At 56.6% G+C, this 27,599-nt stretch overlaps 2 protein-coding genes across 9 annotated transcripts; both read right to left on the reverse strand.

The window, feature by feature from the left end:
* Positions 1-601: 601 nt before the first annotated feature.
* On the reverse strand, positions 602-8,226 carry LOC129125769 (uncharacterized). 4 transcript variants are annotated; one of them, XM_054641391.2, is made up of 7 exons: positions 5,772-8,226; positions 5,251-5,371; positions 4,309-4,403; positions 3,182-3,360; positions 2,593-2,746; positions 2,182-2,309; positions 602-1,853 (listed from the first exon to the last, which is right to left on the reverse strand). In XM_054641391.2, the coding sequence occupies exons 1-7, from the start codon at positions 5,839-5,841 to the stop codon at positions 1,065-1,067; spliced, it is 1,536 nt and encodes a 511-aa protein (XP_054497366.2). In that variant the 5' UTR covers positions 5,842-8,226; the 3' UTR covers positions 602-1,064. The 4 variants fall into 4 exon arrangements, with proteins under 4 accessions (XP_054497366.2, XP_054497364.2, XP_054497367.2 ...); XM_054641389.2 differs by having other exon boundaries at positions 4,309-4,481; XM_054641392.2 differs by having other exon boundaries at positions 4,309-4,566.
* A 128-nt stretch (positions 8,227-8,354) lies between these two features.
* On the reverse strand, positions 8,355-15,541 carry FAAH2 (fatty acid amide hydrolase 2). Of its 5 annotated transcripts, none has more exons than XM_054641383.2 (11): positions 15,320-15,541; positions 15,074-15,156; positions 14,640-14,773; positions 14,164-14,373; positions 13,641-13,760; positions 13,018-13,153; positions 12,106-12,223; positions 11,649-11,768; positions 10,668-10,836; positions 9,848-10,042; positions 8,355-9,217 (listed from the first exon to the last, which is right to left on the reverse strand). In XM_054641383.2, exons 1-11 carry the CDS (start codon positions 15,515-15,517, stop codon positions 9,042-9,044), a joined length of 1,659 nt encoding a protein of 552 aa, XP_054497358.1. In that variant the 5' UTR covers positions 15,518-15,541; the 3' UTR covers positions 8,355-9,041. The 5 variants fall into 5 exon arrangements, with proteins under 5 accessions (XP_054497358.1, XP_054497359.1, XP_077042023.1 ...); XM_054641384.2 differs by having other exon boundaries at positions 10,668-10,779; positions 15,320-15,540; XM_077185908.1 differs by lacking the exon at positions 14,164-14,373.
* Positions 15,542-27,599: the final 12,058 nt, after the last annotated feature.

Consider the following 27,599-nt stretch of genomic DNA (forward strand, 5'->3'; position numbering starts at 1 on the left):
CCTAAACTGCACATGGATCTCTGCTCCCCCATGGACCCTTGTGGGCTACAGGGGTCAGCCTGCAGTACGAGGCAGGGATGGAACATGGCTGGGGTGTCAGGAGTGACGGGGTTGGAACATGGCCCTGCACAGCCCCAAAGGCTCCCTAAGACTGGCAGCACTGTACCTCCATCCCCTCCATCAGCTGCCTGGACACTAGACGCCAGTTTCTCACCTGTTCCCAGATCCAGAGTAATTTTGTGAGTCCAAGAGCCTGGATTTGTCACTGCATTTTGACTCCACTGATTCCAGCTTGTGACACAGCACAAGGAGGTTTCCCCTGGCCTCTGTAGCTTCAGGCAAAGCCTCAAAACACATCCTGGGGAGAGAACCGCAGGGAGGGGCTTCTCAGCCATAAATCACCCCAGTGCTAGCAGGAGGAATAATAAATATATCCCTTGGTGCTAAAAAACAGTCTTTTCCCACAGGAGAGCAAGACAGAGATTGTGGGTGCAATTTTTTGCCTGGAAAACCCCAAGTTTACTCCCTTCCTTTCCTGACTGCTGCACAGGGAAGGGTTGTGCTGGGTCTGTAACACAGAAACAATGAATAGAGAAGCCCGTTTTCTAGAATAAATTAGTGATATTTAAAAACAACTCCGGCACAGAATCAACATTTCTAGAATCAACACAGAAGTAAAAACCCCAACATTTTTTTCATTAAAGAGCTTTACAAATATATATGTATATATGAGTGTTACATTAGTATAGATACTGTACCATACATGCACACATACAGACAGATCTCTAGATAAGAGTTTTGGGGGTTCAGCGTTGGTCCATGCTCCTTATGAGGTGTCTCAAGAGCACCAAATCCCCAGAGGAAAGCTCTGGATCCCCCCTCGTCCTTGGTGGATCCTTGGCGGCAGTGCCCGGAACGTGCCTGTGCCTGCCTTTGGAGCCTGCCCTGGTCCCACGCGCAGCCCTGCCCCAGCAGGTTGGGACAGACAGACAGACAGACAGCCGTCCCGGGGAGCTGGGGGAGGCGCCCTGGGCTCTGCTGGGCGCTGGAGCCTGCCCTGCTCGCTAAAGCTCGCTGCCCTCTGGGGCCCGGGGCTCGTAGCCGGAGAAGGGAACTGTCCGCAGGACGCTGCGGGGCGAGGGGGGCAGCCGGCAGGGGCTGCACAGACACGGTTCTCCCTGCTCCGGGTAGCCTCGCTGCACGGTGCTGTCACCTTGTTCTGGGTCAGTCCCGCCGCCCCGCAGGGTTTGGGGAACACAGAGGCGCTGCCCTCCCTCTGTCTCCGCGCTGGGCAGGAGCCTCACGGAGCTGAGCCGGATCCAGTGCCCAGCCGTGCCCCGACTCTCCTGCAGGTGCTCCTGGCTGCAGCTTCTGCTTGGCACGGGCAGAGGCAGGTGGCTGTCTGCTCCCAGAATTGGGCACTGGCATTTAGAATAAAGCTGGAGGTGCAGGGGGAGCCATATTTTAGGTATCTGGCTGTCCCTGTCACCTATGTAGCTGTGTCCAGACAGTCCCATTAGCACCAGCTGCTCTGGCAAATCATCCCCATCACCTGCCTCCTCATCCTTCTCCAGCTGTGAGGGGACCTGAGAACCTAAGGCATGCCCCAGCTGACTGTGGGTGCAGGATGGGTCCCTTCCCTCAGTGCAGTTTGGGCCAAACCCATTGGCACAGTAGCCACTCACATCCTGGACAAGGCCTTGCAGGAGCCGTGGGACCGTGGCTGATGCCTGCACAGCTGTGGATGGCCCGTGGGAGGGGAGCACAGTCTGCAGGAGCAGGGCCAGTGGGTCCTCCTCAAGCTGGAGTGGAGGCACCTGCATGGCCACACTCAGCTCGCTGTTCTGGAGAGTCTGCAAAAACAAAAGCAGTGACACGGTCAGCCTCAGCTGGCTAAAGCCCTGCCAGCTAAGGGGTTGTTACAAACTATGCTGAACACCAAGGGCTCCACTGCCTGAGACCCCATCCTCTGCTGTGACCCATGGCTGGCCAATGCCCTCCACCAGTACCTTCTTCTGGGGGACAGTGGTTCAGACGGCAGGGGAGACACCTGGGTACTAAAATGGGCTTGGTGATGTGAGAGTTGGAGGAAAGGAGGTGCTGAACCCTTGCAAATGCAGGGAACCCTGGCTTGGCTATGGCTACACACAAGGTGGAAGTTGGAGGAGGATCATCACTCACCAGTGCTTTTGGGAGGCACATCTCCGGAGGATTGGGAAAGACATGCAGCAGCATGAAGCAGATCCCAGCCACACTTAGCGGCAGCAGCAGGAAGAAGGCACTCAGCACAGCAAGGACCCATGGAAAGCCTGCCAGGACATCACAGCAGGCTGAGGGGTCACTCAACCACATCCCTCCCACCCCACTCTCTGTCAGTGCTTCCCATCCATGTCACACTGGGATGTTTCAGGAGGCAAGCCCAAGGCAGATAACAAGAAAGCATCACCATGAGAGGTCCCCACTGGGCAGCACTGGGCCATAACCCTGACTACAGTGGCTGGGGGTGAGGTATTCACACCTCCACACAAGTTTGTGCTGTGAGCAGGATCTGAGATGCAACCGTGCCAGCTGAGTTGGTGAGAGTCCTCCCACCTGAAGGGGCTGCTGGAGTCACCAGGCACTGCTCAGCCTCCCGGCTCCGCTCCCTGGCAATGTCTGCAGCCATCGTCCGGACACAGTACTGTGTGCTGGGCTTCAGGTGCCCAAAGGTGCAAGGCACTTCCTCGCTGCTCTGTTTGCAGGGCACCTGAAAGCAGATGGAACAGCTGGCCACAGAAGCTGGAGGTGGGGTTTGGGCATGGCTCCACTGCTCTGTGCAGCCTCAACATCCCACTTGCCCCATGGTCCCTCCTCCCGGGCACCTCCAACACTCAGTTCTTTGCCCCAGGAGGTGTTCAGGTCCTAGAGCATCTCCTGAAACACCTCTGGCATCACTTTTCATCTGAACAGAACCAGTCCTGTTCTTCTTACCCAGGGGAGGGAAGTGGTCTCCTGCCTTGCTGAGGTGGGAGCCCCAGACTGGGGGTGCACAGCACCTCACACCTGCATGTGCAGCCAGGTGTGGGCAGGGCTGCAGCACAGGCACCCCCACACCACTACAACTTGAGATGGTAGGTTTGCTGCACCAGGAAAGCTTGTGCAAGCCCTGCACCTCTGGGCCCTGCCCAGCTAGCACACATACCTCCTGGACAAGCAGGTCCCCCTCGTACAGATGCAGCCAGTACCACAGCTTCAGCAGCACTCGGTTGACTGGCTTGTAGGAACCAGTCCTTCTCTGGTAGGGAGTGGGTGGTGTGATGATGTTTATGCTGAGGATTTGGTCCTGGAGCAGCCAAGACAGCTTGGGAGGGCCAACAATTGCTGTAGGGAAGGGGAAAAAAAATAAAAAATTAAGGCCTTCAAAGGAAGGCAGACATTTTGTTTCTCTAGAAATTCTATTTTTCTGTATGACATTTCCCTCCTAGAGCACAGAAGTTCCTCAGGTCTTGCCTGATGGCACTTTGTGCCCTGAAACCAGCTCTAGGAATGGCAGCCACCACATCTTCATGACAGCTAGCGCTGCTTCTGCCTCCTCTTCACACCGACAGACCTGTGGCACCACCGGCTCCCTCTGCTGAGACCTTCACCCCTGAGCCATCTACCAGGGTCTGGAGACCCCACTACCAAGGCCAGCAATCACTTCCTAACTGAATGCACCCACTTCCATGCCAGCTGGATGCAAAGGGAATGAACAAGGGAACACAAATAACCAGCACAGAATCCATTTATCTTACACATTCTGTTTATTGCAACAACCCCTCTGATGGACGTCAGAGGAGGGTCCTGAAAATTTTCTAGCTTCAGGAGACTACTAGGTTTTTTGGACAGAACAGCTGGTCTGACTGAGAAGAGGCACATTCCCACACCAGGCAAACACAATAGTCAGGATGAAAGGATCACCAGAGGGTCTGCCCGTGCTTCATCCCAGACCATGACAGGGGAGGAAGATGAGCCTTTCAAAAGCCAGGCCTGGAGGCATATCCTCTTTCCTGCCCCATCTTGATGCATTCCCCAGAGACCCAAATTCTCCCTGTGCCTTGCTGGCCTGGGGCCTCCTACCAATCACCTCCCTGTGTCTTCTCTGTCCTTTTGCTCTTCACCCAGCTGTCTTCCAGCAGCTCTGCCTTATCCCTTTCCTCTGGTTAGGGCTCTTTTCCCTCCAGTATCCTAATATGCTTTCCCACTGTATCCCATCAGATCTCTCCAAGGTCCCCTCTCCCCATCAGCCCCCCAGGAAGAGCCCAACTGGAGAAGCTCCCCAGTCCTTACTGTCTCTGTACAGCTGCAGCTCGCTGGAAATGGCCCACTCGGACTGCTCACCTCCGGCCACCACTCTCACCCGTGCCCAGTAGATATCATGAATCCTGTCAAAATACAGCTCACACACACAGGAGTTTCTGCTGTTCCCCCCATAGGCACCTGCCTTGGTCCAGTTTGAGGTTCTGCCCAGGGAGAAAGCACAGGGATTGCTTCTTTTCAGCATCCTCCCAGCCCAAAGGGAGGGCTGCCCAGCCACTGCCATCCTGCCTGGGTGGAAAGTGTAGGAAAGCCCAGGCATCAGCTAACAGTGTCCCCGGGATGTGTGAGGAGGGGGGTCACCAGCAAGTTGATTCTCTCCTGGGGACAGATGGCATCTGGCACTGTGCCCTGACCTGTGTTCTCCACAATGAAAAACCACACAGCTGTGGCAGGGAGAACCCACCAAGGAGTTGAGGCTGTTGAGGCTCTGTGCTACAAGGGAAACTGAGTGAGTGGTGACAGCTTGAACCTCAGAGAAAGGTGACTGTGGGTGGGGGGGGGGTCTTATCAAGACAAGAAGAAGATAGAGTCAGTGGTGTCCAGCAAAAGTACAAGAGGCAGTGGACACAAGTTGAAATACAGGAAATCCCATTTAGCATAATGGGAAAAAAAAACAAATTCAAAACCCCAGTCCAAAAGCAACCCCTTAGTTTGTTATTGGGATAGTGACCAGGAAAGGAACCAAGCTGTCCAGGGATATTGTCCTGAAGTTGTTCAAAACCCACCAGGACACACTCCTGAGTTGACCTTGCATGTGCAGTGGTAGGACTAGCCAATCCCTGCCAACTCCACTGCTCTGTTACCCTGTGGCATTTACTGCCAGATAACAGTCCTCTGGCTGCCAGGGGTCCCCAACAGCCTCTGCCAGGGTGTAAGAGGACCAGACCCCTTCACCCCCTCCTCCCCACCCACCTGTTCCTCCACTCCACCTCATAGGTGGCAGAGCTGGGTGAACTGGGGTCTGGCTCCCAGCGCAGCAAGACGTGGAAGTTCTGTGCCTCCAGCCTGACGCGCCGTGGCCTCAGTAGCGTCCCTGGGGAGGGAGCAGAGGGGTATGAGGCAGTGTCCTGCAGGGTCCCCTTGTGGCACAGGTTCCTCAGCTTCATCCCAGCATGGGCAAACACTGACTTCAAAGTAGGTGCTCAGCACCTGTATCCTCCCCAATTGGTCACACACTGAGAACACTCTCTCCACACTTCTGCCAAAGCAGAGATACAGATGACAAAACAGGAGAGACAACACCCTGACACAGCTGCTGCTGACCCGGGGGTTTTCTTTCTCATCATTCCTTGACGACCACTTGGGCCTCTCCTCTTAACAGGTACCTTCAATAGGTTTGAGAGGTGTCCCTGTGCCTCCTCCGGCCCTGCAGTCCACCCCCCCCCCCCCCCCCCCCCCCCCAGACTGTGGTGACAGCTTCAGCACTGGCTTACCCTGGAGCAGGGAGCAGCTGGCCAGGGAGAGCAGCAGGAGCAGGGCAGGGCTCATCCTACCACAGCCCATCCATCTGCCCCAGCACTACGCAGCTGTGCTGGGGGCCATGGAAAGGGATGGGTGTGCTGGAGCTGTTCTGCTACCCACAGACATAATGTGCTGCTGGGACCTGGGATTAAAAACAGAAACTTCAGCCAGTGACACTGCCCCATGGAGCCCACATGCCTATTGTGGCACAGAGGTGTCCACTATGGAGGGCAGGGGACCTTCTGCTGCATTCTGGGGGTGCCACAGGGCAGGTACCCTCAGGGCTGTGGTGGTAAGTAGACCCACAGGGACAGTGGGCAGCTGCCACACTGCTATGGCACTATGCACATGCTGCAGCAACCTTCTGTTGCACCTACCTCTGGCACCCCACGGTGAGATGTCACACTGCCTTTGTCACCAGGATGTGGGTCTGAGAAAGCTCCTCACCTGAGGCTCACACCACTGGGGAGGTGACTCAGCCCAGCTCTGGGCATGACTCACACTGGCACAACCTGTGACACCACTGCCAGGACAGCCCCAGCCATCCCACAGACTCCCCGGTACGGGGAGGGCACCATGCGTGACATCACCCTCAAGGCAAAATGGGGCACAATGAGGGTTGTAAGCAGAGACCTCAGACTGTGAACCACAGCAGAGGCTGGTCCAGCTGGGCACCTGTACCTGACCAGTCCCTTCTTACCTTGGTCTTGCCCCACCATTCAGCCACCAGGAATCTTGCCCTGCTCTTGCTGGTCATGGAGGTAATCTTCCTCTCTTGGAGCAGACATGCAAGGGCTTTGAGGCTACCAACACCAACCTTGTGGTTGTGGGGACACATTCCCCCATGAAGGTGGGGAGCCCAGGGCCACCTCCAGAGGCAGAGGGGTGGGAGCACCCCTGACCAGATGGGACACCAGTGGGGCTGGCTCACCACTGTCACTGCTTCTCCCTCTTCCCATTTCACACCAACTTTTCACTATTACAAGCGCAAGCACCTCAGCACGTGGATACAAAACATTGCCTCCATGTTTTCTCTGTCCTTTGCAGGATTAAGAGTTTAAAACAAGGAGGAACAGTCAACAAGCAGGGACATGCAGCTGCAAACTGTGGGTGAGGGCCAAGCTCTGAAACACCAGAGCTGAAGCACAGGCAGTCGGCCTAGGGATTCCCCCCTCGCTGAGACCAAGAACCCTCCTGGCTTTGCAACAGAGCCCATTGAAGGAGGCAGTATTTCTGCCCGGAGGGAGAAAGAGCCTCCAGGGTTGCTCCTGGGGCTTACAGAGGCACAGAGTCGGGGAACTGATGAGACCCTAGGACTGGCTGCCTGTGCAGGCAGGGACAGGGCTGCTCTCACTGCAGAAGGCAGCACAAGGGAGGCAATGCTTCCCTGAAGCAGCAAGGGTGACTGCAGGCCAGTCCCTGCTAGCCCCCCTCTGAACCCCAGCACATCTGTTCCCCTTCTGCCATGGCCAGAGGAAAAATCCCAGCAACTCTCCCTCCGTTGTGGCATTAACTGAGATTGTGGGGATTAACCCCCTCTGCTCTGCACATCCTCTCCTTTTCTGTATCCCCATCACACTACCCTGCAGCACCAGCACTCCCCCCAACCTTGATCCAGCATTTCCTCTCTACCCCTCTGCAGTATCAGAAACCCACCTCATCAACCACACTGTTAAACACAACACCCTCAGCTCAGCAACCTCACGTTTGGCTCCGAGTGTTCACTGGAAGCGTTACCACGGTCTGCTCAGCTGCCAGGCTTCCTCCAGACGGGGGACAGTCCGTGTTGTCTGTGCCACCACGCTGGGAGGCGTGATTTGACTTGGGCGGTTTGTACCTCCTTTGCTGAGCCAGGGTTTGTTTTTTCCTTCCTTGCTTCCTCATTAGAACCATCCCAGCTGGGCACGGGTGCTCAGCAGTGCCCTCTGCACACCAGAGCTGAGGCACAGCCTGTCCCAGCACACCATCCCAGCAGATGCACTACCCCGGCACAGACCATCAGTGGTGTGGGGACAGAAAGGAGCAAGGGCTCAGGCCAGGGGTGACACATGGCAGGGCAGACACAGGCCAGGACATCCCAGCAAAAACAGTAGCAGGTTTTATCCTTGCCAAGACCAATGCTGCAGGCTGGGCCCCCTCAGTTTGCCCTGGTGACCATGAGGGACCTGCACGTGGCTCTGCACCACCTCAAGAGCTCCAGGCCTCTGGCAGCCCAGTGGGACAAAACACAGCTGAACTTGTGCTTCCCAAGAACTGTGCAACCATTGCAGGACTAACAGAGCCATTGACGGCAGCATTGTGGGGCTCATAAGCACCATTCAACTCTGCCCAGGGCCCAGCAGTCACTGTTGGCCTGGGCATTCCAAAACAAGAGCCCTAGAGTGGCCAAGTGCCACCCCGGGGGGCAATGCCAGCATCTCCACTCTTGTCCCTGCACCACTTCAATGGCCAGCAGTGTTGGGTAGCCCTGATACATCGCTGGTAGAAATGGGGCTGGGGCCTGGCAGGAGCTGGAAGGCAGACAGCCATGAGGAAAAGGACACATAGCCACAGTAGACTGGACAAGCTCTTTAATACCTGGCTGAATACCAGTGCTGAAATGCTCCCAGCTGTGCCTGACAGCTGCACACACTGCAGAGCCCAGCATCCACCACCCCACAAAGCGCTGTTGGTGAGGCAGGCCTATGGCTCCTCCAGCCCCCTCAACCCCTCTCCCTTTTTGGTCAAAGGGTGGGTGGAAGCCTGCAGGAGCCTGGCAGGACTGTGGGGGCTAACAAGCCTGGGTGCAGCAGGCACAGTCCAGCCCTGTGGGTAGAGTCAGGCCAAAGAGGACCCCCATGGGCCCAGGCAGCCCCGAGGGGTGCTGCACAGCTGCCCTCAGCAATCTGGAAGCATGTCCTCTGCCCAGCTCTCACTCAGCGCTTTGAAAGCAGAAAGGTTACAGAGCTGGCCAACTCCATGGTCTGGAAAAGGTGGGTGGGTGCCCACTGCAGACAGGATGCAGGCAGAGCATCCTCAGACTGTGGCACTGGGGCTCCTGAGGGGTACGGGAAAGGCAGGTCTCTCCCTGACAGAGGGTGCCACAGGGATGAGGACTCAGTGGCAGTGGTCCAGCTGTTCCTGCGCTGGAGACACCACCAGCCACTCCCAGCAGGGTGCAGGGGGATGCAGAGGGAGCAGGCAGTGCCATGATGGGATCAAGCATCAGCACTTGTCACTGCCTCTGTCCCTGTCACCCAAGATTAAACTTCCCCTGGCAAAACCCATCCTCCAAAGGCTTTCTCCAGGTACCGGGCCACCGCCAGTGTCAAGTGGTCATTGTAGGAGGCCGCCACCAGCTGGATGCCCAGTGGCAGCCCCTCGCTGCCCAGCCCCAGCGGGCACTGTGTCACCGGCAGGCCCAGGACATTGAAGATGGCTGCAAGAGAGAAGGTTGGATAGATCAGAGTGAGCACAAAGACTGGGATACATCACTGCCTGGCTCTCCCACCCTGGGCAGGCAGCTCTGCCATACACAGCACCAAGATCCTGGGAGCTGGTGCTTCATGCAGCAGTGCAGAGACATGGTGACAAGGGACATCACTGGCCAGAGATTCCCAGCACCCACATCATGTGTATAAACAGCATCCATGAGGGATGGCATACACTGTGGCATGCAAAATTTGGGACATTCCTGTGCCAGGCACCAGCTCTCCATCACTCCACAAAGCAAGGCAGCACTGACACCACATGGGAACCACACAAGGGGCCCCAGGCTGTACCCCATGAGATGGCAGGTTTCAGGTTCCTGCTAAACCCCAATATCACACACAAAGTTACACCTGCCCTGCTGTGGACAGGCACCTTTGGCAAAAGGTAAAAGATGCCACACAGTATGAAGCACGACAACCTTCACTCCAAGACAAGACACCTCTCTTTGTTGCACAGCCCACTGTCAGCAATGCAAACACTTTGGATACAACACCCCAGCTGCCAGCCCACACTGCTGCCACAGGGAGATCATTTTGGTAGCCCTAGCTGCAACCCCACAGGAGCCAGGGCTGCTCACCTGTGTAGGCAAAATTGAAGGGCATGCAGATGGGGGAGTGGTGCTTGGGGGCGACGGTGGGGTGTGAGGGGTAGAGGAGCACCCCATCTGGCCCCAGCAGTGCCTCCATCTCCTCCTGTAAGCTCTTCCCCATGCTCACCAACTTGGCCTTCCCACTGAGGTTGAGGTTCACCAGCTTCTCTGTCAGTCCCAGGGCTGCAGCAAAGGGTAGAAATGGGGACAAGAGCATATGAGAGGACTGTGGTCTATGTGGGGCAGAAACAATGCCTAGCCACATGCAACGTCCCCTGCTTTTGGGGTGGCCCCCCAAGTACCCCTTCCTGCCAGTAGCCACAGCAGATTGCCCCTAGCACAGCTTTGTGGGCACCATTCCCCCAGCTCTGCCAAGGGACAAGCATTCAGCCTGCTCCTTCCTTCCAGCTTTTCCAGCCAGTGGGGCTGAGCAGAGCTGGCAGAACGACCCCAGCACTCATTAGACAGCAGCACAACAGTGTTAATTAGGGTTCTCTAGTACCTGCTGCTATAAAACAAGATCAGTGCAGACCCTGACTGAGCCCTCTGAGCCTCCAACAGTTCTGGTGTGGCTCACAGCAGAAGTGAACCCTGCCCCCAGCTCCATCATCCTCACTTCTTCCTCCAAGGTACCCACTCCCATCTATCAAAGATACAGACTCTTGAACTAGCCTTCAAAACTAGGCTGAAGCTGCTCAGGGCAAACCCCGAGTTCCTTCACTGGGCATTGGAAGGGTAATACCTGCATTTAACAACTTGCCCACCCCAGCACTGCCTCTGCACTTCCCAGGGCCCCTGCCAGCATTACCGATAGCTGGAAGAGTGTGAGAAGACATCCCCACGAGCCACTTCATCAGCTCCCACAGCGGCCACACTGGCTTCCCATGGTCCCCCAGCAGGTCTGTGAATCTTTGTGCCTCCTGTAACACACCCACTCCCCCTGTCAGCAACGCCAACATGCAGCAGGGAGGCACAGGCTGGCAATGGACAGTGAAATTTCAGTTATCTTATTATCCCAATGTGAGGTGTTCCCACTTTCACACAGGAGATGCCCATCAGGTGCTCCACAGCTCTGACACTGATCCAGGGCAGCAGCAGGAGCATTTTTCCCTGCCAGAGACAGCAAGGAGATGGGAGAGCCCCCCCAGAGCAGCACCCACAATGCAAGGGATAATGTCTCAGAGGCATTTCCTCCTGTGATATGACAATCGGACCTGGAAGAAGGAGGCAGAGGAGCCAGACAAGTCCTCCTTGGTGTGGTGGGGCTGGGCTGTTTCATCACTGCCTCTGTGCCAGGAATGCATAAGTTATGACACTCCCAGAAGTTTATCTTATTACGAAGTACTTTCCTGCATGCACAGATATAGCGCAGCAGCTGCAATGCCAGGGAAAAATTACACAAGCAGGCCTCCTGCTGGAAAGCTGCTCGTCCCCTGCCTGTCTTGGCATCCCAAAGGGTGTTAATCCCAGCCTACAAGTCAGAAGACACAGTGTGGGGCAAAGAGCAAGGCAGGATGCCCCCTGCTTGGCTGACTTACCAACCAGCATGGAAAAGGTCAATGTGCCAGAACAACCTCGCCCCTCCTTGGGCCTCAACCCACAGGACAGCAAGGGAGAAGGTGCTGTGCAACTTTAAAAAGAGGTGAAAAGAGAATTGGGGGGACACATGGAGCAGGGAAAGCCCCTGGGTAGGTTTGGGAAGCCTACAGCTCTCCATAGCTGGCCCCGAACAGCTGTTTCTTCCCTGATGCCTCCAAAGTTGTGCCTTTGCCAACTCACTCTGACACACCTGTCCCTCACTGTCCTTGGATGACATCATGGCTGACCAGATCTGGAAAGAATACTTCATCTTGTGGATTGCCACATGCTGAACCCGGACCCCAAGGTCACTTTCAAGGTGCTGCACCACCTGAAGGGAAGAGCAAGGACGGGTTTGTTTCCATAAAGATTTGATGCCTGCCATCAGCCCGTGGAAACTACAGAGAAGAGAGTAAGGGGACCTACTTGCGAGATCTTCCCCTTGTGTCTTCTTTAGCCCCGAAGAAGAAAAAGTTCTTTCTACTTTTTAACCCCTGAAAGCACAGGACTGGGATGCAAGGCTGCCTCCCCAGCCCTTCATTTTGCCAGCTCCTGCAGGAGCCACACACAAAGTAGCTCTTTTCCCTCCCCAGGGCTCCTTTGACTGATCTCCCCAGGTTCTATCTTCAGGCTCACCCCAGTGAGTACCATCCTCTGCTGCTTCCTACCTTCTTTTGGGCCTGCAAGATCTCCTTGTCCACAGGTGATACAAAAATGGACCCGCCATCATGATCCATGCAGTGGAATTTGATTTTCTCCAGCGACACTTTCTCATTCAGTTTCAGCCTGGGAAAGAAATGGTGCTTTGTCAAAAATCCATCCCCAGCTCCTCTGCAGCTGCTAGAGGTTCTCACATGCTTGTTATGTGTCCTCAAGAGACCCTGTTCTGTCCCCCAGAGTGGCAAGGTGAGACCCTGAAGACACAGACACCTACTGCCCACAACACATCCAGCTGCTCACCTGCCCCCTCAGTCCCATCAAGTTTCTGTTGGGAAAGTTCCCATTTCTCCAGAAGCACCTTGTGACTACAAACTCTGGCTGCAGCCAAGGCTGGGATTGCACAAGAGCCTGGGAAAAAGCAAAGTGGTAATGGAGAGAGCAACTGTGTGCAGGTTGTTGGCAAAAAGGAGGGTGCTCCATGTGCCCCATCTCCGCTCTGCTCCTCACTGGCACGCAGCATGGTTGCACTTGATTGCACGGACCAAGAACTGAAGGAACTGAACTGGCCATGATGTGGGGATGGAAAACTCCTTATTCAACAACAGGAAAAAAGGTGCTGCAATATCCAGGAGGAAGGCCAGCCCTGGGAGGGGTGTATGGGACAGAGCTAGGAAGCAGCTCACTGGTGAAGGGGAACCTATCAGTCTGCCCATGGCTGGCGGTTCCTGGGAGCATGTGGGTGGTGGGAAGGGCAGTCCCAGAAGCCAAGGTCCTGCTGAAGCCAGCAGCAGAGGAAAGAAATCAGAAACAAGCAAACTGGGTGTGGTGCAGACCTGTCTTGTACAAAGGCCTCATACATTGTGAGGACCAGAGAGCTGCTGACTCCAGCTCAGCAGCTTGGAGCAGTGGGAACAACTCACTTGCTGACCCCAGGACCGGCCATGACTCTCAACACAGGCTCCAGGTCCTCTGCGTAGCGGCACATGGGCCCTGTGCACAGGTAGCTGGTCCGCACACCATGAGCGTTTGGGAACTGGCCGTCGTTGGGCACCACCCCTGAGAGCAGAGAAGTCAGATACTACCCTGAGTATTGCCTCCAGATGGGGACAGCCCTGCTGGGGGGTCTTTGGGTGCAGGGAGACATGGTTCCCCAGGGACTGTACACCTCACAAGTGCTGATGGCAAGGTTCACGGGGTAGGGATGGGAGGAAAAGCACCCAGTCAGGACACTGAAAGACAGAGAAACATCCCAGCAGATCCCAACCTTGTGAAAACATCCCATGCTGAGGATGCAATACTTGGGTAAACCCCAGCCCAACTCCCATGTGCCTGGCATTCTGCCACTAAAAGCTTCCCAACTGCCAACCCCAGCTGTGTTTCCTCAACAGGCTTGTCCCATACAAGAAGTTAGCTGACTCCCTACAGCAATCCCACCAGCAACCAGCATAGAGGTGTCCTGAAGGGGTTCATCCCACAGCCCCCATTCCACCTCATGGCATTTCTGCTGGTGGGGAAGAGGAGGAGACCCCAGCACCCACCTTACCTGTTGTGGGTTTATGGCCAAAGACTCCATTAAAGAAGGCGGGCATTCGGATGCTGCCGCCGATGTCAGAGCCCACACCTACGACTGAGCAGGCAGCTGCCAGGACACTGCCCTCCCCACCTGCACAGGAGAAAACATGGCAAAACCCCACAGATTTATGGTGCAAATCATCCAGGAAAGCAGGAACACCTCACAGGGAGGGTGGGGGCCTAAAAAGCAAGAGGGGTGGGGGACAACACCTTGGCTTTAGTGATGGATAGGGGATAGCTGGTGTATGTGGGCCAAAGGGATTTGCCTGCCAAAGTACAACAGGGTAGGCTGAAGCAATGCCAAATGAAACACCCAGAAGAGGCAAAGCGGCTAGACCTCCCAACAGCCTATAGCAGTGCCCAGGAAAGTGGCCTGTAAGCTCCGCAAGAGCCCAGGGACACGTTAATGGCTGTGTGCAGAGACTTGGAACTCTTCCCTCACTGCATTTTAACCTGCCACTCATGCAGGACCGTGCTGAGGTGCTGGGGTTCACCTGAGCTGCCGCCCACAATCCTCTGCAGGTCGTAGGGGTTGTTGGTCCGCCCGTAGACCCTGTTGCTGGACTCGTACCACATGCAGAGCTCGCTGCAGTTGGTGACACCCAGCGGGATGGCACCTGCCTGCTTCAGCCGTGATACCACAGTGGCATCCGAGGTGGCAATCACGTTGCGGCGGTTGACCAAGCCAGAGGTGTTGGGCATCCCTGTGGTGCCAAGGTCAATAGGAGGGTGGCATCAGGGCCAGTGCCCTGAGATGACCCAGAGCTGCAGGAAGCAGGTTCCCAGTGAGGGCTGCTCCTCTGAAGCACCTCAAGCTCTGTAGTGCCTATGTGCTACACAAACGCAGAAGCCCAGGCAGAGCTTGGTGCAAACCAGGGGAAAGGGAGACTACTTTCTTCCAAGCACCTGCCACAGCCACCCACCACTCTGGGGACCACATCAAGAACTGGAGGCATAAAGATAAACCCACCATAAAGAGAAAAGGCCTCCTTAACGGTGATGGGAACTCCCAACAAGGGGAACTTCTCCTCCAGGCAGTCATCGCCAGGACCCTCCGAAAGCAGCTTATCGACCTGCCGGGCTTCCTGCAGGGCCTCCTCGAATCTGCAACAAAGCACCCGGCGATGTTCTGGCGCTGGATCAGAGAGGAGCGGGGTCCCCGCAGGGCGGGTGGACCCCAAGTGCGGCAGGAGCTTGTGGGAGAAGTGAGACTGCCTGGTCTTTGCCGGAGCCGGGAGCGGCATCCCGGCCCAGCCGCCGCCGGGCGCTCGGCACGGCGCTGCTGCGGTGGCGGCGCGGAGATCCCCGTGCCCTCGGCGGAGTGGAGCGGTCGGGCGTGGGGCCCGAAGGGAGGCAGGCGGAGAGCCGCTGCCTCCTCGAGGGTGCCCTCTGCCTCCAGCTCACCTGTCCTTAACCACGGCATTGATGAGGGGATTCACCTCCTTGATCCTCTCCACGTACGCCTCCACCACCTCCACGCACGCCACCTGGGCACGGGGCACAGCGGGTCCCGCCGTCAGGCGCGGGCGCTGGGCGGACCGAGACCCGCTGCCCGCGCTCCCCCTCCCCGGGCCGCGGGTGGTACCTGCCGCGCGCGGAGAGCGGCATACCCGCTGCCCGCGCTCCCCCTCCCCGGGCCGCGGGTGGTACCTGCCGCGCGCGGAGCAGCTCCGCGAGGCGCCGCGCGGGCAGCAGCAGGAGCGCGCGCCGCGGCGGCGGGACGGCGCGCGGAGCGGCGCGCGCGGGGCCGACGCGCGGCGGCGGCAGCAGCGCAAGCAGCGCGAGGCAGGCGCGCGACAGCAGCCGCAGCAGCAACGCGAGACAGCGCTCCGTGCGCGACAGCGCCATGACAGCCCTGCGCGCGCCGCCCCGCCCGTCCTGCGCGGAAGTGACGTCAGGGCGACGCGGAAGTGACGTCAGGGCGACGCACCGCCTGCGTTGCCGTGGCGACCGTCCGGTGCCCCTGCCGGTGCCCAGGGGCTGCACCGGCCCGGACCTCCTCGGGAACGCAGCAATGCCCGGCGGGGCGGGGAGCAGGGCGGCCTCGACCACCTTCTGTCTCGTGCGTGGCGCTCAGGCCCGCTCTACCCGCCCCGGGCCGGCCGCTCCTCTCTCCGGGACAAAGGCAACGGCTCGGAGGCGCATACGGCAGGCGAGCTGCGCTGGCGCCAGATACCAGCGGCGCTCCCGACGGGCGGCGTGTGCGGCTTAGCGAAACGCGCCCCGGGCAGGGCTGCCCTGGCAGCCTCACCTGGCCGGTTGCGGCGACAGCCCGAGGCGCCGGGCTGAGCCCAGTAGCTGCAATGCCTCGGAGCTGCCCGCGGGAATGTCCCGTGCTGGACTGGGAAGGAAACGCTTCCCTTTCTGGCGAGGTTGCCCGTCCCCATCTAGAAGCCTGTCCTCTGGGTCAGACTGTGCAATAAACGCTCTATTGGGTGTCTAACGTGACTACGGGACATTAAGAACTATCAGTTTAAGGTTGACATCAAATTATAGTGTTCTTTTGCGTTACAAACACGAAGCCTTTTTCTTGAGCTTTTCCCTTATAAAATACAGCTATTATCACACTTATTTTTAAACACGCTCTGTGGCGTTCAGATGCTTGATTATGGAAACAGGAAGAGCACTGTATAATCCTCAACCCTCAGGGCAAAAGAATTGGTAATGCTGGGGAAAAAAATACTGTCTTTTAAAGCGAGGGTTTAAGCAGCATGTGAGCAGGCCTTACTGCATCTTTTCCACACAGCTGGCAATTGAATTATCAGCAAGCAAGGCTACAAAGGGATACATTTCTTGTGAAAATCTTTTATGACTGAATAATCAACATATCAGCATTTATAGAACAATCTGCAACACACACACCCTAGAAGGCCATTGGCCGACCTCTGTCGCCTAAAACCTAAGCTGACACCAAAGTGATCTTGATAGTAGTTCTTTTTTCACAATCTTATCAAGGATACTTTCTTTCCTCCCTGCCTGATCCGGGGAGGGGAGGGGAGGAGAGAGGAGAGGAGAGGAGAGGAGAGGAGAGGAGAGGAGAGGAGAGGAGAGGAGAGGAGAGGAGAGGAGAGGAGAGGAGAGGAGAGGAGAGGAGAGGAGAGGAGAGGAGAGGAGAGGAGAGGAGAGGAGAGGAGAGGAGAGGAGCTGATAAGGGCTTCCTCAGAGCTCAGGAGTAAGTCAGGTGTCCTCTGTCTTCCAGAGCTAAAATAGTAAAACTCCTCTGAACTACCCTCCTAAATGTAATCTCAGCAACTTTTGTCAGTTTTTTTTCCTCAAACTCTTAGTGGATTTGCTGGTTTCCCCCCTTCAAATCCTGCCGAAATGTTGGCAAAGAGGGGTACAAACCAAAATATTTCTGTCCTGGGTCTCTGCCTGTGTTGCTGCTCTGCAGAAACCTTCCCTAAGGTCTGGCATTTTCTTTGCTGGAAAGTGTCTTCCTTAATCTTTGTCTTTTTTCAAGAACAGAGCTTTGGAATTCACACTGGATCAGCTGCTGCATTGCTCTCTGTGAGCTCCTCTTGTCCCTGCTCTTCCCGTTGCTCATCAGTGCTGTCCCAGATAGCAGCTCAGGCTGCTCCTCCATTAGGTCAAGGTGAGGAGTTTTCCTGGGAGCTGAGCAAAAAGAATGGCTGCCAGAGTTCATCATAGCCCAGTGGAGCTCTGTTTCCATGAAAAATGGAAAAAAAATGGGATACAAGGTGCTCTAGAAATAAAGCAGTAAGGTCTGGAAACCTAAGGTTGAAGTGATTTGGACTGTTTTTCAGTTACCATAACCAGCCAACCAAGCAAACACCACTCTAGATGCACACTTAGAAGCCAGTTAATTCCAGTCTGATTGCCAAAAGCATGGGGGCTCAACATACAGAGTGAAGCTTACCCATTCAGACCTGTCCCACCAAGGAACACCAGCTGCTTAGAAGAAAAACATGTTTCCAGGTCTTGTACTCTAGGAGTTTACGCTTGTCCTCAGTCACTTCATTACAACCAAAGGCTTTAAAAACCACAAGAGGTTATCAAGGACACATGGAAAGCTGGAGTGGTTCTGCTGGCTGTGTGGATATGTTGCAACCACTAATTGCCTGGGAAGCCATGGAACAGGCTTTGGCAGCTGAGTGGGAGGCTGGCGGGAAGAAGAGGTGTGTGCTGATTGGCAGTACCACAGTCTGGCTGCCTTCACAGTGTTCTCCAGAGCTCTTCTCAATCTAGTCCCCCATGCATAAAAACACCTTTTTGGAAATTAAAAGAAGAAAAAGAACCTGATAGCACAATTCTTTGTGAAAGGAGTCCTTTAAATCTTATCCTTAAAATAATTCTTCCAAAGAAACCTGGGGTTTGTGCAGCACATGGCGGGAGTTGGAAGGGATGTTTAAAGGTTCAGGTTTAAACACAACAACTCAGATGCTTAATTCCTAGCTGATCCCAGAAAAAAACCCCTGAATTTGATGGCACTTCCTCCAAGCCTGCCCTTAGCCAGATCCACCATGGAGGGATTCTGTGCTCTGCATTTCCATCAGCTGTCTTCTTGCATGCTGGCCCGGGATCCATCAGCAGATGTTGGGCACCCGTGCTGCTCACTCGGGGCTTTGCAGATAAAGATCTCTGACCTCACTTTGCTCTCACTGAGCAGGGGGCCTGGTGGGACACAGGAGGTCCCAGCCCCAGCACCTCATTCCTGGAAGGGCAGGAGGGCACGGAAGGAATCCCATCCTGCCTGTGTGAGAACACAGCAGCTGGCACTGCCAGGGTCTTGGGCTCTCTTGATACAATACTGCCATGAGATCACCACCCACGGACGCACGGGCAGGGCAGCCCAGGGCTCTCCCAGCTTGTCCTCGGTTCCGGCACGGCTGCAGCGGGACCGGGCCGAACCAAGCCTTGCACAGCTGCCAGACACACTGCCCTGGAAGCAGCCAGAACCTCCTGCAGCCGGGGCACAGCTTCCCTTCAGGGCAGGGTGCTGGGACTCGGGTGTCATGGGGCTTCCTTCTGCTGCCGCCGCAGCGACGGTGCTGAGCACCCCGGGGTCGGGACCGTGCCACGGGAGGTCGCTCTGCCACCGCCGATCGGTGTCGCTGGCCCTGCCCCGCAGGGCCGCAGCTGTTCCCTCTGCACGGAGCCAGGGTACATTGTGTTCACTCCGAGTCCTTGATTAAACAAAATGTTTATGCGTGCCTCTGCTCCAGCAAACATCTTGGCGGCTGCACGCAGCTTGTTTGCTGCTGCTGCTCCAGCTGCACTGGAATTGGGGCAGGGTCTGTGGGATGCTTCAGGAGCCAGCTGGCCTTCCTGGGATAGGCCCCAGCCCAGGAACACCCCATCTATCCCCGGTGCCTGCACCTCTACTTCCATTGGAGGGACCTTGTCTGCTGGAGACGGCTGTGCCCCACATCCCCTTGGTGCCAAGCAGAGCTGCTGCCCCTTTGGAAAGGCTGGGTGGGGGCATGCTTTGCTTCTTTACCCTGAGGGAGTGACACCCTCCTCACAAACCCACCACCCATTTCCCACTTAAAGCAGGGCTTTGGGGTGCATCTTGAAATTACAAGAGCAGCTAAGACATTTCCTGGGCTCCACAGTGCCTCCAGCAGAGCAGAACATTCCGACACTGTGCCTTCTTGACATCTGCTGCACCCACTGATGATGGCTATGTACAGCACCATGGAGTTGGGTGGGCATAGCCAGCCCTGTCTGGGGCAACCGCAGGGCTCCCAGGGCCTGATTGCAACTCCATGTCCCCTGCCTGTTCAGCCAGTGTCGTCCAGGATGTGCCTGCTTTCTTCTCTGACTGAGGGGCTTGTGTCAGTTGTGCATATCTGGAGTTAACTGGGGACAGGCTGGCCCTGCTGTGTCATCATCTGTCAGGCATCATGCAACTGCTGGTCTGTGTCTGGAGGGCAGCCCTCAGCCAGATGTGCTGTCACCACAATTACTCTGTTGCTCCAGTTGATACCTCCAAACCCCTTGGAGGGAGTGGGCTATCTCCCTCCCCAAGCCATATACCCTGTGAGGATGGAGAGGCATGCCCTGGGTGAGTGGGGAACCAGCATGCTGAGGTCATTTACAACCCTGCCAGGTGAGACCAAGGGAAGGATTCTGCAGGACTGAGAGAGGGCCAAGACCAAAGCTCACAGCTCTGTCCTTGAACTCAGGAGACCAGAAAGGAGAAGGTGTTGATGGCTACTCAGATGACATCAATCCACTCCCAGCCTGGAGTGTTTCCCAAGAGCACAGGCTTTCAGCAGAGCGGGTTGCCCAAGCGGCTTGCGTGCCCCTGCCAGGCTCTATGCCATGGCTCTTGCGAAACGGTGTTGATAAACACTCCAGGGCATGCCAAGTCCTGCAGGATGACAGCTGATGTGCTTGGGCTGTAGTGAGTGCCAGCACAGTGAGAGGAATTTTCCACTCCTCTGTGGCAAGTGTGCCTGACCCTGCTGGGGGACTGTCCCCAGCAAGGCAGAGATTATCTGGTGTCCCAGCTGGTTTGTCAGGCTCAATAAATCCCCCATGCAAGGGCTGTCCTTAGGCACATGGCAAAGCAAGGGGTGGTTGGGTTGCCTGGGGCATGGTGGCACCCTACAGGGCTGGGTTAGGGTCCCACCATCCCCAAGGAGACCCCATCACCCCCATTTCACCATGGGGCTATTCCTGTGTCCTAGCAATGAACTGCCTCTTAGCTTCCCCTTTCCAAGCACATTGGCCAAGTTGGGGTGAGCCATATGCTTCTCCATTCCCTGTCCCAAGGACTTGCTTTCCTGTGATTCTGGTCCTCTTTCCATATTCCCTGAGGGCAATGGGTGATCTTTGACAGGGCCCTCCAAGCTGCCTGGATAAGTTCTGCCCACGTGTGTCTTCTAGCAAGCTGGAAATGCCTCAAAGACCAGCAGATTTGTGGTATGGTGTGCTCAGACCTGTGCTAGCCAATGTTTGGTAATTACCATATGAAAGTCCAGTTTGATTTGAGCAGTGTGTCCTGGAGCTGCAGTTCCTTTCATCCATGCTGTCATCCCACAGTGCTCTCAACAGAAGCATGAAAAGCTTGTGCCAGACAGCACAGACCAGGACAATGCACCTGTGCACGCTGCTCCATGTATCCCTGTCCCCCAACACAGCCTGCAAATGCTGTGCCATGAATGGCAATGTAGCGAAACATCAGCCAACACCTGCAGAGAATGGGGGCTCACAGGTCTCTTGTGAGGACAGTATGTTAGGAATGAGAGCTGTGGGACAATCCTTCCTTCCTTCCTTCCTTCCTTCCTTCCTTCCTTCCTTCCTTCCTTCCTTCCTTCCTTCCTTCCTTCCTTCCTTCCTTCCTTCCTTCCTTCCTTCCTTCCTTCCTTCCTTCCTTCCTTCCTTCCTTCCTTCCTTCCTTCCTTCCTTCCTTCCTTCCTTCCTTCCTTCCGCCACTTCCTTCCGCCACTTCCTTCCGCCACTTCCTTCCGCCACTTCCTTCCGCCACTTCCTTCCGCCACTTCCTTCCTTCCGCCACTTCCTTCCTTCCGCCACTTCCTTCCTTCCGCCACTTCCTTCCTTCCGCCACTTCCTTCCTTCCGCCACTTCCTTTCGCCACTTCCTTTCTTCCTTCCGCCACTTCCTTCCGCCACTTCCTTCCTTCCGCCACTTCCTTCCTTCCGCCACTTCCGCCACTTCCTTCCGCCACTTCCTTCCACCACTTCCTTCCTTCCACCACTTCCTTCCTTCCGCCACTTCTTTCCTTCCGCCACTTCCTTCTGCTACTTCCTTCCTTCTCCTCTCCCTTTCTTCTCTTTTGCTGCCACCTGGCCATGCCTCTGCTGACACCCTGGTGCTCCCTTGCTTATCCTTCTGGTATCTGGGTTAGCAGCAGCAGAGATGGGCTGCTCATACCATTTCACATCTGGCTGCTGCCCTGTGCTATGCATGGTGGCTGTCCCAGCCCAGCTGGGCTGTGATGGAACAACACCACTGCTGTGACTGATCAGGGTGCCCAGTCCCTTCCCATGTCCCTTCAGCCTCCAGGTCACTGGGTACTGGACCAAGGCACTGTGGGAGCCGAGATAGTGACAGAGTGATGGGATGCACTTGCTGAGGGTCCTGTTGGGAGCACATCCTAGGAACAGGCACATGCAGGGGTCTGCTGCTGTGTGGGAACCGGTGCTTTGGATGGACAGTGGCAAGAGGATGAGAGACTTACAGCAGCAGACACAGGAACACTGCTGTCTCTTGGCCCCAGCTTGTGGCATCATGGCTTGTGCCTGTGGGCAGAGGTGACAGTGGCAGCGCAGCTTTTGGTGCCTGCACCTCTCCATTGAGGAGATACTGAGCTTGGACAAAAGGCGGCAGCAGCAGCGGCAGTGAGCCCCGTCCTGCCCCCGGCTGTTTGGGACATGCTGTTCTCTCAAGTGCTGATAAGGGCAATCAATAATAAAAGCAGGCAAATGGAACGCGAGCCCGGCCTCCAGTCAGCGACCTTCAGGAGCTGGGTTACTGGAGCAGGCGCAGGCTTTTTGGCAGCGGAGCAGCGCCGCGTCGGGAGCCCATGCAGGGTAAACACGGCTGCTGCAGCGTTCGGACAGCGCTGCCCGAGAGCGTGGCGCGGCCACCGGCCCCCTGGCATGCAGCCTGATAGCACCGGGCATCGCGGCAGCCCGGAACACGCCGTGCACCTCCGTGACGAGCCGGGCCGGTGTCCAAACTCCGCGGAGCGCGGGCCCATGCGCGGCTCTCCCCGACTCCGGCGGCGGCGTGCGGCCCGGCAGCCGCGCGCATGCGCACGGGAGGCACAGCCGGCCGAGCCTCCGGAGTAACCCTGAAGCCTTACATAACCGTGAGGCTGCACAGACCGCTGCACAAACATGACCCACTCACCGCCCAGCTCAGCGAGGTAAAGCAGAAAAACAGCAACCCCAGCCCAGTGCCTGGACACAGCTGGCCCAGGCTGCTTGGGGCTGTGATGTGGGAGGGTCGGCAGTGTACTTGCCAAGCAGCTGTGGGGCTGTGGAACAGCCTGGAAGGTTCAAGCTGGCCCAGCGCCGACATGGGCGTCTGCCTTCCAGCAGGTTCTGTCTCTTTCTGAGCTTCTTGGAGCTGCAGTGAAGCTCAGGGTTTTGCAATTTTTCTGGGAGACAAAGGGCTGTGGGGCCACACAAAGTAACACCTCCTGCCGCAACTGGAGAGTACTTTTGCTCCCAAGGACAAAACAGCCTTTGTGGAGGGGATGCAGAGGATCCCAGCCTTAGAGGGGAATGGCCCTGCCTGGTGAAAACACAAGCTGTTTCTTTCTTTGCTGCCCAAAGAGCACTTCCTTCTCCTGAGCATTGACCTGACAAGGGGTTCAGGATGTGCTATTTCATGTCCTCTGTTTTGGGGACAGGGCAGCATCACTCCCATCAGTACTCTAAGTGGGAGGATTCTGGCCATGGCACAGGTACTCCACAGTGCTGGCAGGCACTGTGTCCCTCACATTCTTCTCTCCCCCTCATGGGGCCTCGTCTCTATCCCAAGCCTGAATGTGACAGTGGCTGACGCCAGCTCTGTCGGCTCCATCTGGCAGTTCCTGCACTGCTATGGCCATGTGTGACCCTCTCTGGGGTCACCCTAAGCTCACGTCCTGTCCCTTCAACTCCCCTTCTGCAGAAGTCCCTCCCTATGCCTTTGCACCTCACCTTGTCTAGGGCTGTAGCTGGACCAGCACAGGAACTTCCCCACTAGCACCACATGCCGGAGCTGCCTTGGTTGGGCTCCGGAGAGGTGAAGGCTGCTGCTGCCACAGTTGGGAAGATGTGGGCATCACAGCTGCCTTGGGGAAGGCCAAGTCTTGCACAGCACAGGATGGTGGGAGAAGAGGCACTTGCTCCTCTGTGCAGCACGGGGCAGCAGGTGCTCCAAGGCATGTGCTTCCCCATCTGGATTGTGCCCTGCACATTGCTCCCCTTCCTCTGGCTGAAGCAGGACAACTTCACCAGCCCTTTGAGTGTCTGTGGCAAAGACCCACTGAGAAAAGCCCAAAAGCAACCTAGAAATAGTAGAGGAGGAAAAATAAAAGGGGGCTCTTTATTGCTTAGCCAACAGAAGAACCAGTCGTTGCCTGGCAAAAATGAGAGAGAAACTGAGAGTTAAAATAAGATCTGCTTGCAGGGAGCCAGCCTGGGCAGCCATGTTCCCAGGTTTCCTGCAGGCAGGAGCAATGTACTGCTGCCTGCGTGGGCTGAATGTGTGGGAACTGTATTCCTGAGCCGCAGCCAAGGTCTGCACTCCTCCAAGCTCCCAGTGGGGATGCAGGGACCTCTCCCTACACCAGCAGGATGCTCTCCACCACTGCCTGTGGTGGACAGCTGCCTGTGGCCCCAAGAGTCATTCCCCTGCAGAGGATGGTAGGATGGGGTTTCTCCTGATATACTGGGTATAGCTGGTGCCACTGACTGCAGATTTGGGCTACTGGGCTTCCAGCAGTTGCTGCTATGGGGAGCAGGGATGTGGCTGGCAAAGCCTGGGAAAAACAACCAGAGTGAGGGAAGCCAGGCTGTGCATGTCCCCTTCTGGGCCATCCCAGCTGTGGGAGAGCTGGTAGGCTCCTTGTGTGGCAGTAATGGGAACAGCCTGCTCACTATGCTGCTGCCCTGGGTCTGACCTGAGAGCATCGCTGCTGCCTCACCAGGTTTCACTGCAGGAATGGGCAGCTTCTCACAGTGACTGGGGTGAACCAACCCCTTCATCCCATTCATAACAGCAGGCATGCAGACTATGGATGCCTGTGGCTTTCACTTGGAAGGTGCTAAAAGCAACCAGAAAACAGTTATATAAAAAATAATTTACAGAGTCTAGTCAAGTGGATCCAGCATAAGCCCAGCACATCCCGTCCCTCCTGTGGCATGCAAGGCCAGCTCTCTGGGGCAGAAGCAGCTTGCTTAGGACAGCCAACAGCTCTGCTGGGCCCTTCCCATCATGGATAGCAGCCAAGCCAAGTGCTCTCCATGTCAGGAGTCTCTCTTCTGCTTGACCTCAAACACACCTGCAGGCCTGGAGTAGCAGAGGTGGCTCTGATGAGCCCAGCTGCAGCAGCGATATCTCTCACTCTGTGTCATGGCTCTGCTCCTCCAGTGGAGCAACGTGATTGCAAAGTGGTAAATAAAACACTCAGGGCTCTGCTCCTCCTCAGCACAGAGCAGCCACATCCCTTAGGGGTACCTATATGATGATGTCCAACCGGCCAAGTCCTGCCTTTGCGAAGCTGCTCCTGAGCCCACAGGGAGCAGTCTGGGTGGCTCTGCCCTCCTGAAGCCAGGAAAGCCCAGAGCACCAAGCATCTTGACTGCTTTGGAGGAGTCCTGTGGGTGGGAGCATGGGGTCTTGAGACCCCTGAAGGACTTGTGACTGAAGGACTGGGCTCCATAGGAGTCTAACCTCAGTGCTTTAAATTCTGTGGGCTGGAATATAGAATCTGGCCTGTTCCTCTTGTGCTCCTGCCAGGGGCTTCTGAGGAGCGCGTGGCAGTCATGAGCGAGCAGAGAAAATCAGGTGGTTTGTGTCAGGCCAGAGTGTGTGAGAACGGATGGAGGGCATGCTATGGGGATGCAGAGCAGAGCTGGAGTCCCAGGTATGTCCTCAGAGCTGAAGCTTGAACCTTCCCTTGTGTCAGGCAGGTCAAAAACTAGTCTGCCCTGAGCCTACAGGAAAGCACATGATCCTGCAGCTCTTGTGCAGCTTCTCACCCTGCCTGTTCTCCAATGGGCATGGTATGGCAGGTACACCATTTTCCAGGACTCTGTCCTAGGTGAGGGCAAACCTCACTGGCTGTCAGTGTCAGCCCTGGGGCTCTCCCCAGCCCCTGCCCATGGGAAGGCAAGTGAGCAGCAGGAGAGCTACCTTGTGGGACCTGGTGGCTCCAAGCTGGCTCCAAGTTGTGCCAGCCCTGGGGCAGTTTATAGGACCATGGTGTCACAAGTTGGGCACCCAAGGGAGGAAGAGTGCTTGCCAGGCTCCCAGGGCTGCCTCTGTCCAGAACACAAGCTCTCTGAGAGGCATCTGGACACTGCCCCATGAACACTCACTCACCTGCCTGTGCCTGGGCCACCCACTCCACCTGCTCTGCCTTGTGCACAGGGACTGTGCCCTGAGTCAAGGCATGATGCCCAGCAGCACCCCTGGCCCCCTGCACTATCTCTGGCCATAGTACACAGTATGACCAAAGCATCTGGAGCCCAACAGGGCTCTGGGTCAGTCCTGTTAAGTGAGCCCCAGCCTTAACAAGTCTGCAGCATTGTCCTCTCTGCATCCAACTGGCTTCTGTTCCATTCTTGCCTGTCCTTTCTACTGCTTGGGTTTGCTGCCTCCCTCTCCTTCCAGCAGCCATCACACTGCTTTCCTTCCGCACCTCACCTGTGCCAGCTCCTGACTGGGCCACAGCACACACTGTTCCTTGCCTGTTGCTCAGTCCCAGCCTGGGAAGATTTCATCCCCAGGGTTCCAGCACTGGGAGAGGGGTCTGAGCAGACTCCACGATGCTGTGCTTGTCTCCTGGTCCTCAGAGAGAGGAACAGGCCCTCACCACACTCCCTTGGTCAGAGGCAAAACCTGTGCTAGTGATTTGGCCTCAGCCCGAACTTGCATTTCTCCCTGTAGTTTTTTGGAAGCTTCCAGTTGCTGCTGGGAACTGGGACCCTTTATCACTGGTTGGGATGCTCCAGCAGCTGGAAGGTAGGTGTGATGCAACCCAGTGAGGGATATTGGGACCAGCTGTGGCAAAATGGCCTTCCCTTTGATCAAGTAATGGTGCCTCCCCTTGTGGGGTGGACTTTGTGCAGCTTGAGGGAATGTGAGAACTCTGCACAGCCTGGAGTCTCTATTCTCAGCGCTACCATTGCCAGGAACAGAGGAGCAGGGCACCCTCTCAGGATTCTCAGCACTGCTTGTTTTCTGCTCATGGCAGAGCAATGTGTGCCTCATGCCCTCACTTCAGGTGGCCAGGAAAGTGAGGCAGAGCACTATGCTGCGGTCTGGACCCTCTTGGGTCTGACCCTTGCGGTCTGACCCTCTGTTCCCACCATCCTGGTCCCCAAGGAGGTGTCACCTCAGTATTGCAGCCCCAGCCGTCCCATTTACCTGGGGAGGTGAGGCTGCCTGTCCCTGGAGAAGCTCGGGTACTCAAAGGTGACCTGAACCCACTTCCCATTGCTGCCCTTTGGCACAGCTGTATGATACGCTCCTTGGAACAGGACTTGCAGTGGCCTTGTCCTGTCCTGTTCCCTGTCCCAGTTCCTAGTGGATATGTGTTAGGCTGCTACAGGCTGCGCCAGCTGGAGGCGGTGTGTGATCCTCGCTCCTTCCCCAGCCCGAGCTGGAGCAGGGTGTGGCCCCGGGAGCTACCTGTGCTGTGCTGAGCTGTGCTGTGCTGTGCTGGGCTGGGCTGGGCTGTGCTGTGCTGGGCTGGGCTGTGCTGTGCTGGGCTGTGCTGTGCTGTGCTGAGCTGGGCTGAGCTGAGCTGTGCTGTGCTGAGCTGGGCTGTGCTGTGCTGGGCTGTGCTGTGCTGTGCTGGGCTGGGCTGTGCTGTGCTGGGCTGTGCTGTGCTGGGCTGTGCTGTGCTGTGCTGTGCTGGGCTGGGCTGTGCTGTGCTGGGCTGTGCTGTGCTGTGCTGAGCTGGGCTGAGCTGAGCTGTGCTGTGCTGAGCTGGGCTGTGCTGTGCTGTGCTGGGCTGGGCTGTGCTGTGCTGGGCTGTGCTGTGCTGTGCTGGGCTGGGCTGTGCTGTGCTGGGCTGTGCTGTGCTGGGCTGTGCTGGGCTGTGCTGTGCTGGGCTGTGCTGCCCGCGGGCTGCCCTGAGCCCCGGCCATGGCCAGAAGATGGCAGCAGCCCCTCACCCTGTGCCAGGCCAGGCCTATGGGGCTGAGACCCCTTCAGAGAAGCATTTCTGCTGCTCTGTTTCCTCCTCTGGCAGCGTGAAGAAGCAGAGCTTGGCCCTGAG

This window comes from Agelaius phoeniceus, chromosome 14, assembly GCF_051311805.1.
Source record: "Agelaius phoeniceus isolate bAgePho1 chromosome 14, bAgePho1.hap1, whole genome shotgun sequence".
Taxonomy (NCBI): Eukaryota; Metazoa; Chordata; class Aves; order Passeriformes; family Icteridae; genus Agelaius; species Agelaius phoeniceus.

Bases quoted from the DNA above. Each gene is read 5' to 3' on its own strand.
- FAAH2 (XM_054641383.2), bottom strand. From the start codon at position 15,517: ATGGCGCTGTCGCGCACGGAGCGCTGTCTCGCGTTGCTGCTGCGGCTG. The intron at 15,157-15,319 runs GTACCACCCGCG...CCCCGTGCCCAG, and splicing joins AGCTGCTCCGCGCGCGGCAG to GTGGCGTGCGTGGAGGTGGT. The intron at 10,837-11,648 runs GTGTGTCAGAGT...GTCCATTGCCAG, and splicing joins CCAAGGACAGTGAGGGACAG to CCTGTGCCTCCCTGCTGCAT.
- LOC129125769 (XM_054641389.2), bottom strand. From the start codon at position 5,841: ATGGGCTGTGGTAGGATGAGCCCTGCCCTGCTCCTGCTGCTCTCCCTG. The intron at 2,747-3,181 runs GTATGTGTGCTA...ATCTGCTTTCAG, and splicing joins GGGACCTGCTTGTCCAGGAG to GTGCCCTGCAAACAGAGCAG. The intron at 2,310-2,592 runs GTGGGAGGACTC...ATGTCCTGGCAG, and splicing joins GACTCCAGCAGCCCCTTCAG to GCTTTCCATGGGTCCTTGCT.